Raw genomic sequence first — 16174 nt, forward strand, 5'->3', positions numbered from 1 at the left:
TGACTGCAAGAGGCTATAATATATACTGTATGTAAAAAAAAAAATCTCCCAAGAAGTTCCAAGCATCCACGACTGTTAGAAGTATTTAGAAAAAAGTCCAAAGTCTCTCAGATGTAAGGTATATATAAAATAGTAATTTTATTAATAACTATTAAAAAGGCAGACTCCTAACAAAACAAATAAAGGGTGAAAAGCAGTAAAAAGAAAGTCTGACCGGTTTCGGTCACTCAGACCGTAGTCTTAGACATAAAATGCAGACAACAGGTGTATGCTATTTAAAGCCACAACCCATCTGCAATTGGTGTAGTTTGTACACTGCACATACGTGCTTTAACCCTTTAAGTGACAGCATATTTTAAATTAAGGTCACAATATATTATTAGAAAACTAAAAAGTGTTTATATAACTTAAATGCATTAAGTGCATATACAATTTTACATGAGATGATGATACTAGTAATAGCAAGAAAGACTTGATACTTTATAGTTAATACATGCATAGTAAAGTCAATTATTGAAAAAGTGTATCTGAAGATTTGTTAATCTTAAATGAAAGGGATAAAAATGTAGTAACTCAAACAAAGGCTAACCCTGTTACATATTATTCAATATAGATAGGGCATATTAATAATAACAATGGATAGCAATAATATACATTTAAACTTAACTGCTACAAAAGATTATGATGATAACATTAGATATTAATAAATTTGGGTTAGATAGAAATAAAGGCACAATACAGTATGAAACTTGAATTGACATGCCTATCTCTTAGAATATAGGTATTAAAATAACCAAATGTGATAATTAGCTATAATTCAACACATATAATTTCTGGCTTTACACTTGATGGAACATATGTCAAACCTTTTTTTTTTAATTTTTTTTATTTTTTTTATTATATATAGTATTTAGTGCCAGTATGATAAAAATCATAAATCTCCTATAGTTTACAGCCGTATTGCTGATGCAAGCCTATTTAGTAAATAGTACAAGTTTAAACCTTAAGTCTCAATTCCCTTTCATCTTTTGAACTTCCAAAGAATAGCTAAGATGATATACTACCTATGCCAGTAATTAATGATGTCAAACTCTGAGTTAAACCCTGTAGGTAGCAGGCTACCGAGTTTATGAATCCAGTAGATCTCCTGTCTGGATAAGATATGAAATTTGTTACCACCTCTAGGGGGACTTACAATCTGCTTGATAGCCTGCCACCTAAAGGTGCTCAAATTTCCATGATGTACCTCCAAAAAATGTTTAGATAGAGCTGAGACCGCTCTCTCTTGATTAACGTATGAAAGGTGCTCTTTTATCCTAGTCCCCACTTCCCTGGTGGTTCTACCTACATATTGGCGGACACACTGGGTGCATTCTATCAAGTATACCACATATTTGTTACCACACTTAACACATCCTTTTGTTTCAAAAACTTCCATAGTTGTGGCTGAAGTAAAGGTGTTAGATACATATATGTGGTCACAAGATTTGCACGACCTTTTTCCACATTTGTAGGTACCATTGAAGTGTAGCCAAGAGTGATTTCTTTTTTCCTTCTTAAGCATACTAGGGGCTAAAAGGTTGCCCAGCGTCAGATTCTTTTTGTAAACAAAGTTACATCCATCTTTAATGACGCCGCGCAGTCTAGTGTCCCCTCTTAGAATCGGCAAATTCTTTCTTATTATGTTACACACTTGGTAATATTGGTTAGAGTATGTAGTAACCAATGTTGGTTTTGTCTTAGTGTCAGTGCTGTTAGTCAGTGTCTTTGTCTTGTGTGTAAACAAATCCTCTCTGTTCGTTTGGCTAACTTCAATATAGGATCTTTTGACCAATTTTTTCGAATACTGTCTGTCTGCAAACCTTTCACTAAGGCTTTGACTCTCTCCCTGAAAATCTTCAAAACGAGTACAGTTTCGTCTAGCTCGCATAAATTGACCTTTGGCAATACCCTTAAACACATGCCCAGGATGACTGCTGCGAGCGTGTAACAGGGTATTGCCCGAGATCGGTTTTCTAAAAAGAGTAGAGTTTATCTTTTTGGAACATTTATCAAATGTCAATGTGACATCAAGGTAGTTAATGGATTTCTTGTTCCATTCAAACGTAAACTTTAGTCCTATCCTATTCGTGTTAAGATGTTCAACAAATGCCTGTGCCTGAGAATGGCCTGAAGACCAGATAATCAACAGGTCATCAATGAAACGCATGTATTTCACTATTGAAGATGAAAAGATATTGTTATCTCCATAGACGTGGAACCGCTCCCACCACCCCATAAAGAGGTTGGCATAGGAGGGGGCAAATTTAGCCCCCATCGCGGTTCCACGCCTCTGGAGATAACAGTCGTCATTGAACATGAAAAAATTATGATGCAACAGAAATTCAATTGCTCGAATCAAAAAATTTCTGTGTTCCTGCGAAATATTGGTATGTTGTTCCAAAAAGAAAGAAACCGCCTTAATCCCAAACTCGTGGGGTATTGTTGAATATAGTGAGACCACATCTATGGTGAGCCAGCTAAATTGTGGTTCCCACTGTGTGGTCTCAAATTTTGATAGCGCATGTGCAGTGTCACGTATATAACTAGGTAGACAAGAGACTAAAGGCTGGAGATAGTCATCTACCCATTTGGACAGTGGTTCCAAAAGGGAACCTATTCCGGCCACTATGGGCCTACCTTGTACATTTGTCAGGCTTTTATGGACCTTTGGAAAATGGTGGAAGATGGGCATCACTGGACTGTCTACTGTGAGGCAATCAAATGTCTGCTGATCAATGATGCCCATCTCCAGACCATCATCCAAAAGATCCACAAGAAGATCTTTATAGTTTGCAGTGGGATTTTTGGGAAGTAGTTGATATGCTTCAGAATCGCTCAACTGTCTGAGTGCTTCATCAATATATGTACTCTTATCCAGAACAACCAAACTACCACCCTTATCCGACTGGCGGATAACTATGTGCGGGTTGTTTTGGAGAGTGACAATAGCCTCTCTTTCTCTCATTGACAAGTTTGAAGCCTTACCAGTCTGAGATTTTGAAAGAAGGGTAAGGTCTTCCACTACTCTTTTATGAAAAACCTCTAAGCTTTTACCCCTTGTTTGTAAAGGATAAAAGTTTGAGCGAGACTTCAGTGTATGTTGTATTTTGCCACATGTCTGAGTATTGGAAGTTTCTCCTTGTATAGATAGATCCTCTAGATTGGTGAGGGCACATATATCTGTAAAACACATCATACTGTATGTGTCTACATTATAATAATTATAATAACAACAAGTTTTACTGCGTATTTACTGAAAATATTTAACATTCCAATGTTCTTCACATAGATGATTTTTTTTTTTTATTGTAAATACACACATTATGTGTGTGTGTGTGCGTGCGTTATATATATATATATATATATATATATCAAAATAACAAGAGTATTGCATTGAGCAATGATACTTTTTTTTATTGGACTAACTATACATTTATAAGTTGACAAGCTTTCGGAAGAGTTCCTTCCTTTATCAAGTCTAAAGCAATACTTAGACTTGATAAAGGAAGGAACTCTTCCGAAAGCTTGTCAACTTATAAATGTATAGTTAGTCCAATAAAAAAAAGTATCATTGCTCAATGCAATACTCTTGTTATTTTGATATCTAAATCTCTGGACTAACACGGCTACTCCAATCAACAGGACTATGGAAGATACTATATATATATATATATATATATATATATATATATATATATATATATATATACACATATACACACATATACACACACACACAAACACACACCTATAGACAAATTATTTTAAAAAAAAACAACGAAAGATGGAACAGCACTAAAAAAAACAAAACAAAAAAAAACAACAACTTTCACGCTACAACAGATAAACAAATATCTATCAATTTTTATTAAAATAATAACAATGTTAATTTGGTATAATAGTAAACTTCACCAACGTGGAACCACATACAAATGAAATACACATTAAAAAAAATACTTGCACTGTGTATAATGGCGAGGTTCAGCTTGGCAGCAGTTGGAAGTGTGAAGACTCAAACTGCAAACCACAGAAAGGATTATTGGACAGCAACTCCTCACAACACAACTACGCGTTTCAAGGATAACTCCTCTTCCAAGATGTTTGAATTTTTTTTTTATCCCAAAAATATACACATCATTTGCATCATAAGAAATAACAAGTAATGTTTCATACCTTTTTCACCTTTCTGATCTTGTAAGCTATGCTTGTTTCCCTGGTTGATGGTCATCAAAATTTGCTGGAACTGCTCTTGTGTCAGACAAACCAAGCTTTCTCGAAGTTCTTCAGCAGAGAGGTTATGTTTCCGCGTAGGCTTCTGCTTTACAACATAAGACACTGTTGTCTTTTTGGCAAGAGGTTTGGCCTTTCCAGAATCTTGCTTTGCGGGCTGAACTTTTTGTTGGCTAACTGGCGCATGATGTTTGTTTTCTAACTCTTTAAGTACGTTTGACGTTGGTTTCTCAGATGGCACATTTCCAAGTTCTTTCGCAGACCTCGGTTTTGCTGTTGGCTGTTCGGATTTTGTAGTATTGCTTTCTACTGGTCGAAGAATCTGACCTGACTGCTTTATTTTCAAACCAACATTTTGGGGTCTTACTTTGTTACCAACCTGTTTAAAAAAAAATGCAATTACAAATAAAACAAAGAAAAATAACATAAGGAGAGATTATAATGAAATAATCTTTTTCTAGGAAATTAAGGTATATTAAAAGAGCTCACCTGTCTGATGCCTTTTGCTTGAGCTCCTGTATGAGCACACACAAAAAAAAAAAAATGTAAATTCACTTAAACTAAAATGTTTTCTTTAATTATATTGGCAACTGAAAAATATAAGAAAAAAAAAAAGAACAAAAGTTAAAATCATGTTATAATCACAACGTACCATAGGGAGCCAAAATTAGTTTGGTTTTTCCATCCAAAATCTGAGTTTCAAGCTTTAAGCCATCTCTGAAAAATAAATGCAGATATTTGTATATACCCACTGTAAGGGATTGGAAACTTTTCATGATTCCATGCAATGTATTAGCAGTTTATAATACAACTTTGTTTTTAGACAACATATATACAGTATGTATACATATATAAAAATACATATATGCCTTTAAGAAATGTTACACTGGTATTTCACTCTGCTGTTATGTTCTCAGGTAGTGTTCTTATCTAGAAAGAGGGAGGGTGTTGCATTCCAATGAAGGGCACTAGTGTGAGAATCTTTCTTGTTATGAGAAACTCTTTTTTTACAAACACGTTTGTTACAAAATATTATGATTGGCAAAAATTTAGACAAGCCTGCTAAACTGTACTTTAATTATTAGAATTGCTGGGGGGTGACATCTTAGAGAGAATTCTCAGACATTAGCACCTGTGAAATCTGCTGCGTGTGTCCTACTGAATGATGAAACTGCCTGTAACTGCCTGTACTCTTGTCGTTGATATTAATGCTTTATTCTAAACCCAAAGAAAGTAATGAGTTTATAATTTAATCACTGTCTTGCTTTATAAGCCGATTACTGATTTATGTCACTGCAATAAGTTCATAATTCTACTGCATTCTCATGTGTAAAATTTCCCTTTTTCGAGACCAAGTTTGCCATTTCCCCAGCATTATGACAAACACCCACCATGAGACATAACATCACATAGACATATAATAAACATTTAAAGTTTCTCATGCACACCATGGGTTAGTGAACCACACTAATATTCATACCAATTTACCAACAATTGTACCTTCCAGATTTAGAGCATACTGCATACATAGGTATGCTGCAGTTTGACTCAGTTACATGCTACAACGTGATTGGCTAGATCACTGCAGTAGGTCATTTACATCTGCCCTCTGATAGACCACAAAAAAAGCAAAACCGGTGAATATACACACAACTTATCCAATTGTGTCCCAGAACTACCCTGGACTTTAATATCTAAAATTTTGGGGGAAACAAATGAAAATGTATGTTTATATGTTAATACAAATTTTTTGTTTTATGCAGAATGTTTGTAAGGCAATGAATAATTGTAATACTATATTATACAGTATAAGAATTTTCTTAATGATTCAGAGGGAGCATGCTATTTTAAACAACTTTTTAATAGATTTCTATTGTCAAATGTATTCGTTCTCTTGGTATCTTTTGTTGAAAGGAAGGCATGTAAGCTCTAGAGCACTATATAGCAGCACTATTTCCTGTCATGTAGTGCTCCAGATATGGACATAGGTATCTCTTCAACAAAGAATAGCAAGAGAACAAACAAAATTTGATAATAGAAGTACATTGGAATCTTTTTAAAAAATTGTTTGCTCTGTACGAATCACAAAAGAACATTTTTGAGTTTCATATCCCTTTAAAGGGATAGGAAAGTCAAAATTAAACTTGCATGATTCAGATAGAGCATGTAATTTTAAAACACTTTTAAATTCACTTCTATTTTCAAATGTGCTTCATTCTCTTAGTATCCCTTGTTCAACCAGTGGGAGCTGCTGCTAATTGGTGCCTGCACACATTTGTCTCTTGTGATTGGCTAAATAGATATTGTCAGCTTCCTGTCAGTAGTGCAATGTTGTCCCTTCAGCAATGGATAACAAGAGAATGAAGAAAATGTGATAATAGAATTAAATTGGAAAGTTGTTTAAAATTGTATGTTCTATCTGAATCATTTTTTGGGGGTGTACAATCCCTTTAAGTGCATTTGTAAATGGGGATGTATAAAAGAATCATAAACACAGTCACCAATTCATCATCTGAACTCTTCCTCATTTACTTGCTAAACAATGAGAAACGTTAACTGCCATTAATGCCATTTCACATAGATGACAAAAGAGAGCAAACAAAACGTTCAGCACTGAATCATTCATACTCTGTGCCAAAGATTTGTCAGTGTTTGGTTCATATTCAGTTGCATAAAGCATTCACCACACAATGTGCTATGTCAGGCTATGTGCTACATTGTGATTTATTTCCCACTTTAACCTTTTAACGCCGTTAGGGTGTTGTATTCCATCCAAATTTTGCTGGGCTTTAGCGGCGAAGGACAGAATACAATGTCCTAACTGCTTGGCTTTCCTGAAGCCACTGGCACTTCCCTGATGGTATCACGGTTTGGGGGGCGTGCCTAGCATCATAAGGACACCCCCGACGCGATCCCATCATTGAAATCTCGTGATCACGTGCACAATATCGAGATTTCAATTTGTTTACCATCGTTACAGTTGTTCCGATGTAGACACGTTAACCCCGGCACAAAAGGGTCAACTATAAGCCATTCCATTTTGGAAGAGAAAAAAACAAAAACAAACAAAGCAGCTGTTTAATTTACTCCAATTATCAATTTTTCTTCATTCTCTTGCTATCTTTATTTGACAAAGCAAACATTTAAGCTTAGGAGCCGGCCCATTTTTGGTTCAGCACCTGGGTAGCGCTTGCTGATTTGTGGCTATATTTAGCTAGCAATCAGCAAGCACTACTCAGGTTCTGAACCAAAAATGGTCTGTCTTAAATTTTCATTCCTGCTTTTCAAATAAAGATACAAAGAAAATTGATAATAGGAGTAAATTAGAAAGTTGCTTAAAACTGCATGCTCTATCTAAATCATGAAAGAAAAAAAATGGATTTCATATCCCTTTAATTATCTACCATATCTAACAACTATGGTTGTAGGTTTCTATAAAAAAAACATGAACTCTAAGTGAAGCGTGCATTTTGATTAGTCTGTATATTATAGAATGATGCTTATGACCAGTATTTGCCAATAGATAAAACTTTAATGGGGATTACTTAAAGGGACATGTAACGTGAATGTTTTCTTTCATGATTCAGATAGAGCACACAATTTTAAATAACAACTTTCCAATTTACTGATTTGATCTAATTTGTCTTGTTATCTTGCTGTTGAAAAGCATACCTAGGTAGGCTCATGAGCTGAGAGCTAGCTGCTGATTGGTGGCTGCACATATATGCCTCTTGTCATTCGCTTACTGATGTGTTCAGCTAACAAGTAAATTGGAAATTTGTTTACAAATGTATGCTCTATCCGAATCATAAAAGAAACATTTTGGGTTTCCCATCCCTTTAAGTATTTAGAGTTAAATTGAGATTAAAAACCGCTTGTTGCTTTGCAACAAATTGAGCAGTGCATTATGGTAGTTGTCAAGGGCGCCATGGGCACTCAGGTGCCTGTGATAATTGAGTCCTTGGTAATCATCTGACAGTTATATGATTATAGGTGTAGGAGAGAGAGTATCGGTTTATCATCTTTCTATTGAGTCCTTGGTAATCATCTTACAGTTATAGGATTATAGGTGTAGGAGAGAGAGTACCAGTTTATCATCTTTCTATTGAGTCCTTGGTAATCATCTTACAGTTACAGGATTATAGGTGTAGGAGAGAGAGTACCAGTTTATCATCTTTCTATTGAGTCCTTGGTAATCATCTTACAGTTACAGGATTATAGGTGTAGGAGAGAGAGTACCAGTTTATCATCTTTCTATTGAGTCCTTGGTAATCATCTTACAGTTACAGGATTATAGGTGTAGGAGAGAGAGTACCAGTTTATCATCTTTCTATTGAGTCCTTGGTAATCATCTGACAGTTATAGGATTGTAGGTGTAGGAGAGAGAGTACCAGTTTATCATCTTTCTATTGAGTCCTTGGTAATCACCTGACAGTTAAAGGATTATAGGTGTAGGAGAGAGAGTACCAGTTTATCATCTTTCTATTGAGTCCTTGGTAATCATCTGACAGTTATAGGATTATAGGTGTAGGAGAGAGAGTACCAGTTTATCATCTTTCTATTGAGTCCTTGGTAATCATCTGACAGTTATAGGATTGTAGGTGTAGGAGAGAGAGTACCAGTTTATCATCTTTCTATTGAGTCCTTGGTAATCATCTGACAGTTATAGGATTATAGGTGTAGGAGAGAGAGTACCAGTTTATCATCTTTCTATTGAGTCCTTGGTAATCATCTTACAGTTATAGGATTATAGGTGTAGGAGAGAGAGTACCAGTTTATCATCTTTCTATTGAGTCATTGGTAATCATCTGACAGTTATAGGATTATAGGTGTAGGAGAGAGAGTACCAGTTTATCATCTTTCTATTGAGTCCTTGGTAATCACCTGACAGTTAAAGGATTATAGGTGTAGGAGAGAGAGTACCAGTTTATCATCTTTCTATTGAGTCCTTGGTAATCATTTTACAGTTATAGGATTATAGGTGTAGGAGAGAGAGTATCAGTTTATCATCTTTCTATTGAGTCCTTGGTAATCATCTTACAGTTATAGGATTATAGGTGTAGGAGAGAGAGTACCAGTTTATCATCTTTCTATTGAGTCCTTGGTAATCATTTTACAGTTATAGGATTATAGGTGTAGGAGAGAGAGTACCAGTTTATCATCTTTCTAGTGAGTCCTTGGTAATCATCTGACAGTTATAGGATTATAGGTGTAGGAGAGAGAGTACCAGTTTATCATCTTTCTATTGAGTCCTTGGTAATCATCTTACAGTTATAGGATTATAGGTGTAGGAGAGAGAGTACCAGTTTATCATCTTTCTAGTGAGTCCTTGGTAATCATCTGACAGTTATAGGATTATAGGTGTAGGAGAGAGAGTACCAGTTTATCATCTTTCTAGTGAGTCCTTGGTAATCACCTGACAGTTATAGGATTATAGGTGTAGGAGAGAGAGTACCAGTTTATCATCTTTCTAGTGAGTCCTTGGTAATCATCTGACAGTTATAGGATTATAGGTGTAGGAGAGAGAGTACCAGTTTATCATCTTTCTAGTGAGTCCTTGGTAATCACCTGACAGTTATAGGATTATAGGTGTAGGAGAGAGAGTACCAGTTTATCATCTTTCTAGTGAGTCCTTGGTAATCATCTGACAGTTAAAGCAGGGCCTATGAATACCCAAAAACTTCCCTCGCCCACCGGGCGAGTAAATCACAAAATTTACCAGCCCGCAAGAAACTTTAGTCGCCCGTGCGTCGTATCTGCATGTAGTGTGTGTATATATACAGTATTATTTAAAAAGGCAATATAAATAGTGTTATTGTAATCTCACAAAGCATTGCAGACAGAGGTTCCAATTTGAATGTTTTGCAAGCTGCTTACTACTTTGGATTTGAGTATTAATAAAAAGGCTTTAACTTTAGAAAATATTTTTCTATCACCAGCTACAAAAAAAACAGGGATACTATCTTTGTAATACTGTATGTACCGTCATGACTTATTTTCTACTAAGGGTAAAAAAAAAGAGATAATTGAGCTGTTTTTTTTTTACTTCAGCATATGTGGGGTCACGATTGACTAAGTATATTTAATGCTGTCACCCTTCAACCTATAGCGCTTTGACATAACGAGCATGTTAAAAACACTTTTTTCCCCCCTTTCTGCCCGACTGCCTTTCAACTACTAGCACGACTCAGTGCCGCACTAGCAGATTTGACTGGGTGCATAGAGATGGTATATTCTCTACAAATTGCTAAAGTCAGTTTTTGAAGCATCAGTAGCGTCCAGAAAAATTGTGCAGTGCTCTATATTGTTATAGTAGGCAGCTTGCTCGTGTACATTGTGCTGAAGTTCTGCAGAGGACCCTGGAGTACGTCGGCATAATGTACGTGAGCAAGCTGCCTACTATAACTATATAGTCACTTTAACCCATACTTCATTAATACACACACAGAGAAGAAACACTCACCGCTCTAGCAGGATGTCTTCCCGCGCAGACAACCTTAGGGGTGGGAAGTAGCAACTGACAAGGAAGAGACCAAGAGCCATGAAGATAAGGGGAGGTCTTTGAATGCATTTAACAGAAAGAACCTCCCCTTTCTACCCTCCTTTCCCGTGTATGCGCATATTTGAAAGGCAATTTGAGATTTTTTATTATTGCTTCTTATATCCCACTTAAAATGTCAGGTTGCCGCTCGGGCTGGTAACTTCAAAATTTTACTTGCCCGCAAGAAATTTAGGTCGCCATTGGCGACCGGACCGGTCTATTCATATGCCCTGTTAAAGGATTATAGGTGTAGGAGAGAGAGTACCAGTTTATCATCTTTCTATTGAGTCCTTGGTAATCATCTGACAGTTATAGGATTATAGGTGTAGGAGAGAGAGTACCAGTTTATCATCTTTCTATTGAGTCATTGGTAATCATCTGACAGTTATAGGATTATAGGTGTAGGAGAGAGAGTACCAGTTTATCATCTTTCTATTGAGTCATTGGTAATCATCTTACAGTTATAGGATTATAGGTGTAGGAGAGAGAGTACCAGTTTATCATCTTTCTATTGAGTCCTTGGTAATCATCTGACAGTTATAGGATTATAGGTGTAGGAGAGAGAGTACCAGTTTATCATCTTTCTATTGAGTCCTTGGTAATCACCTGACAGTTATAGGATTATAGGTGTAGGAGAGAGAGTACCAGTTTATCATCTTTCTATTGAGTCATTGGTAATCACCTGACAGTTATAGGATTATAGGTGAGGAGAGAGAGTACCAGTTTATCATCTTTCTATTGAGTCCTTGGTAATCACCTGACAGTTATAGGATTATAGGTGTAGGAGAGAGAGTACCAGTTTATCATCTTTCTATTGAGTCCTTGGTAATCATCTGACAGTTATAGGATTATAGGTGTAGGAGAGAGAGTACCAGTTTATCATCTTTCTATTGAGTCCTTGGTAATCACCTGACAGTTATAGGATTATAGGTGTAGGAGAGAGAGTACCAGTTTATCATCTTTCTATTGAGTCCTTGGTAATCACCTGACAGTTATAGGATTATAGGTGTAGGAGAGAGAGTACCAGTTTATCATCTTTCTATTGAGTCCTTGGTAATCACCTGACAGTTATAGGATTATAGGTGTAGGAGAGAGAGTACCAGTTTATCATCTTTCTATTGAGTCATTGGTAATCATCTGACAGTTATAGGATTATAGGTGTAGGAGAGCGAGTACCAGTTTATCATCTTTCTATTGAGTCCTTGGTAATCACCTGACAGTTATAGGATTATAGGTGTAGGAGAGAGAGTACCAGTTTATCATCTTTCTATTGAGTCCTTGGTAATCACCTGACAGTTATAGGATTATAGGTGTAGGAGAGAGAGTACCAGTTTATCATCTTTCTAGTGAGCAGCCCCACATCCATCTACACTAGAAGGGCCAGGTTAAAAAAGGGGCATGGACGTCAAATCTGACATTTTGAACATTAGTATTTTTGCAATATACTTGCATTAACAAACTTGCTTCTTGTAAAAGCTGTAACTGTTGCTGTGTTAGCTTATATGCCACACGGATGCCCATGGCACATGGCTACAGAAGCTAAATGCCCCACACAAAATGCAGCATCTGGTTAGAGATCTGGCAGTGGAGTAGATTGTGCAGAGTAAAAGATACAGAAGCCGTGATAACTTTTACTATAAGTGTTTTTGCTAATACAAAAGGTATGGTAAAAACATTTCCATTTAAAATGGAAGTTTACTTGTGTGCTTATTAATTTTGACAACGCTTTTCCCTTAATTTGTTTTTATTAATGATCATCCCAAAGATGTCCAGACCTATGTCTGAAATATTAAAGGGACAGTCTAGTAAAAATGAAACTTTCAAGCATGCAATTTTAAGCAACTTTCCAATTTACTTTTATCATGAAATTTTCTTGGTTCTCTTGGTATTCTTTGTTGAAAGCTAAACCTAGTTAGGCTCATATGCTAATTTCTAAGCCCTTGAAGGCCACCTCTTATCTCAGGGCATTTTGACAGTTTTCACAGCTAGAGGGCATTAGTTCATGTGTGTCATATAGATAACATTGTGCTTACACACGTGGAGTTACCTAGGAGTCAGCACCGATTGGCTTAAATGCAACTCTGTCAAAATAAAATTAAATAAGGGGGCTGTCTGCAGAGGATTAGATACAAAGTAATTACAGGAGGTAAAAGTGTATTAATATAATAATGTTGGCTGTGCAAAACTGGGGAATGGGTAATAAAAGGGATTATCTATCTTTTTAAACAATAACAATTCTGGAGGAGACTGTCTCTTTAAAGGTACCATGGATGGATACTGCACTATAAAGTTTTCCTTATATGTGTTTACAGCAAAGTTTAACAAATCTCAGTAACAAGAGCTCCCTGGTTCCTGTAATTTTAAGACTGATCCAGCACTTCCTAAATTCTACTAACATTCCTATTAACAATTTACTGGCTCCTAAGCAAGTTCTTAACGGCTCCAACGATTGAAAAAACATTGCCATGCCCTGTTTTTTATATATAAAAATATTTCAAAAAAGCTGGCTCCAGATTAAAATACTTCCAAAAACAAATAGGGCATTTATGTTACATATGACATCTGAAATTAAATTAACTACAATTAATTTCATATTAATATTTAGGTTCCTTTACAAACATTTGACTATTTAAAGAATAAATATTTAAATGGACAGGAAACTTTAACAATGTATATTATGCATAGGAGCACTATTGAAACAGGTTAAAATACTCTGCAAGAAAAAGGTCACATTGCTTTACTACCTTTCATGTGCATTCTCGTCTTCAGTACAGCCAAAAGCCTAGGATGTTCTATGTCGCCCTAACGGCGCTAAAGCCCAGCACAGTTATGACAGCAGAAGTCCTCTGCAGGGGTTAAACAAACATACTTATCAAGGGACATTAGTGCAATAATAAAATGCTCCACTAAATGAAAACATATTATTGCATAACTATATCCCTTTAAAAGGGACACTGAACCCAATTTTTTTTCTTTCCTGGTTCAGATAGAGCGTGCAATTTTAAGCAACTTTCTAATTTACGCCTATTATCAAATTTTCTTCATTCTCTTGGTATCTTTATTTGAAAAGCAAGAATGTAAGTTTAGATGCCGGCCCATTTTTGGTGAACAACCTGGGTCGTTCTTGTTGATTGGTGGATAAATTCACCCACCAATAAACAAGGGCTGTCCAGGGTCCTGAACCAAAACAGAGCTTATATGCTTTCTTTTTCAAATAAAGATAGCAAGAGAACTAAGTAAAAATGATAAAAGGAGTAAATTAGAAAGTTGCATGCTCTATGTGAATCACGAAAGAAAAAATGTGGGTTCAGTGTCCCTTTAACTCTAGTCCTCAAAATACCTGTAATAGGCAAGATTTTAATGCCCCTTGTACTCCCAGGTGTAACTGTTCCCTGAAACCACCTATAACTAATGCTTGTGTAGGCTGTTCTTGTGACTGACCCACTTGTCAGGTAACACCTGTTAGGGGTATTTCAGGGTCAGAGCTGAGAAATACTTCATCACATACACTTTAGATCATAATAACCTTGCTACACAGATATCTAAATATAAATCTTAACAATGATTAAACATTAGTTGTTTTAGCAACACTGTTATCCATTCTAACCATTCATGCGTGGGTAAAATTACACAGGAGACAGTAACAAAAGCCATAACAATGCCACCCTACTGATAAAATACTGTGGAATGAGTATATTTAGCCACTGACCAGTTCTATAGTAAAATAATGTATGAATGGGTTAATGCCTTGGGATGCTACAAGGTTCCACCATAACACGCACTATGATACAATGTTTATTTCTGGTATAGTATCAGAGGGGTGTACTTAAATAGCAGTCTGAGAGACGTGCACTCACCCCAGGTTCATGGCACCTACTGCGAGGGTCGCTGACATTTAGTACCGAGACGAACTGTTAACCAGAGGGGATAAAGCTATCCGTGCCATATACCGTCTGTCACCCACAGGCATCCTGCTTCCCGGACTCCCACTGTGTACAGTGGTTGCTGCCACAGCTCAAACACCCGCAAGATCATAGGACAATAGTGTTCAAAACAGTAACCAATCAGGGCGCGTTATACTTGAGTGTAAGAATTACAGTTGGAGGATCGCCTGTGGTGATGTTTTAGCGGCCATATTTTCTATGGGCAGGGGGGGAAATCACTTCCTTACCTTATTGCAAAAAGATGATCCTAGAATCTAGATAGATTTAGATTAGGATAGATAGATGATAGATAGATAGATAGATAGATAGATAGATAGATTGATAGATAGATAGATAGATAGATAGATAGATAGATAGATAGATAGATAGATAGATGATAGATAGATGATAGATATTGATAGATGATATAGATAGATAGATTAGGATAGATAGATAGATAGATATATATATAGATTAGAATAGATAAATAAATAGATTAAATAGATTAGATAAAATAGATTGATAGATTAGATAAAATAGACAGATTGATAGATTATATTAAATGGATGATGATAGATAATAATATTGATTGATAGATAGATAGATAGATAGATAGATAGATAGATGATAGATGATGATAGATGAGGGGTAGACAAATTATAATAATATGTAGATAATAGTAAGATAGATGATTGATTGATAGATAGATAGATCATAGATAGATAGATAATAGTAAGTTATATAGCTAGGGACAGAGATATTTTATAGCTAGAGATAGATATATATAGGTAAATAGACAGACAGATAAATATATTGATATATAGATTATATATATTGGATCAATAGATATATAGATTGATAAATAGAGATATAGATAGATGATATATAGATAATAGAAAGTGCAATAGATGATAGATAGATAGATAGATAGATAGATAGATAGATAGATAGATAGATAGATAGATGATAGATAGATAGATAGATAGATGATAGATGATATATACAAACAGAGACAGATAGAGAGATATATGGCTAGAGATAGAAAGATATAGATAAATAGACAGATAGACAGAGATAAATAGATTGATGATAGATAGATTAAATATTAGATGAATAGATAGATTGATAGAGATATAGATAGACAGTCATATAAATAGACAGCTAAAGATAGATATATTGATGATAGATAGATGATAGAGAGCAATAGTTAGGTGATTGATTAATTGGTAGAAAGATGATAGAGAGCGAGACATAGTTATACGATAGGTAGATAATATCTTAGTCAAATAGTATGTCAATACTCTGCTTAGCCGATAATCATTATCGTATGGCCATACTATGGTGATTTTATTCAGGCAATATTTCAGTAGGTTTTTTTGTTAATATGTGGATGCACACTAATAAATTATTATTATTATTATCGGTTATTTGTAGAGCA

The 16174-nt window shown here is 35.5% G+C and overlaps 1 protein-coding gene across 1 annotated transcript in view; it reads right to left on the reverse strand.

Moving 5' to 3' along the window:
* The window catches only part of CCDC66 (coiled-coil domain containing 66), a 177662-nt gene extending 162834 nt beyond the window's left edge, over window positions 1-14828 (reverse strand). Inside the window, exons 1-4 of the mRNA XM_053720735.1 lie at window positions 14671-14828; window positions 4925-4989; window positions 4762-4787; window positions 4216-4651 (exon numbers count right to left, since the gene is read on the reverse strand). Coding sequence (XP_053576710.1) covers window positions 4216-4651; window positions 4762-4787; window positions 4925-4989; window positions 14671-14708 — 565 coding nt within the window. The 5' untranslated portion in view covers window positions 14709-14828. The remainder of the gene's footprint in view (window positions 1-4215; window positions 4652-4761; window positions 4788-4924; window positions 4990-14670) is intronic.
* Between the last annotated feature and the right edge of the window lie 1346 nt (window positions 14829-16174).

This window comes from Bombina bombina, chromosome 7 (genome assembly GCF_027579735.1).
Source record: "Bombina bombina isolate aBomBom1 chromosome 7, aBomBom1.pri, whole genome shotgun sequence".
Classification (NCBI taxonomy): Eukaryota; Metazoa; Chordata; class Amphibia; order Anura; family Bombinatoridae; genus Bombina; species Bombina bombina.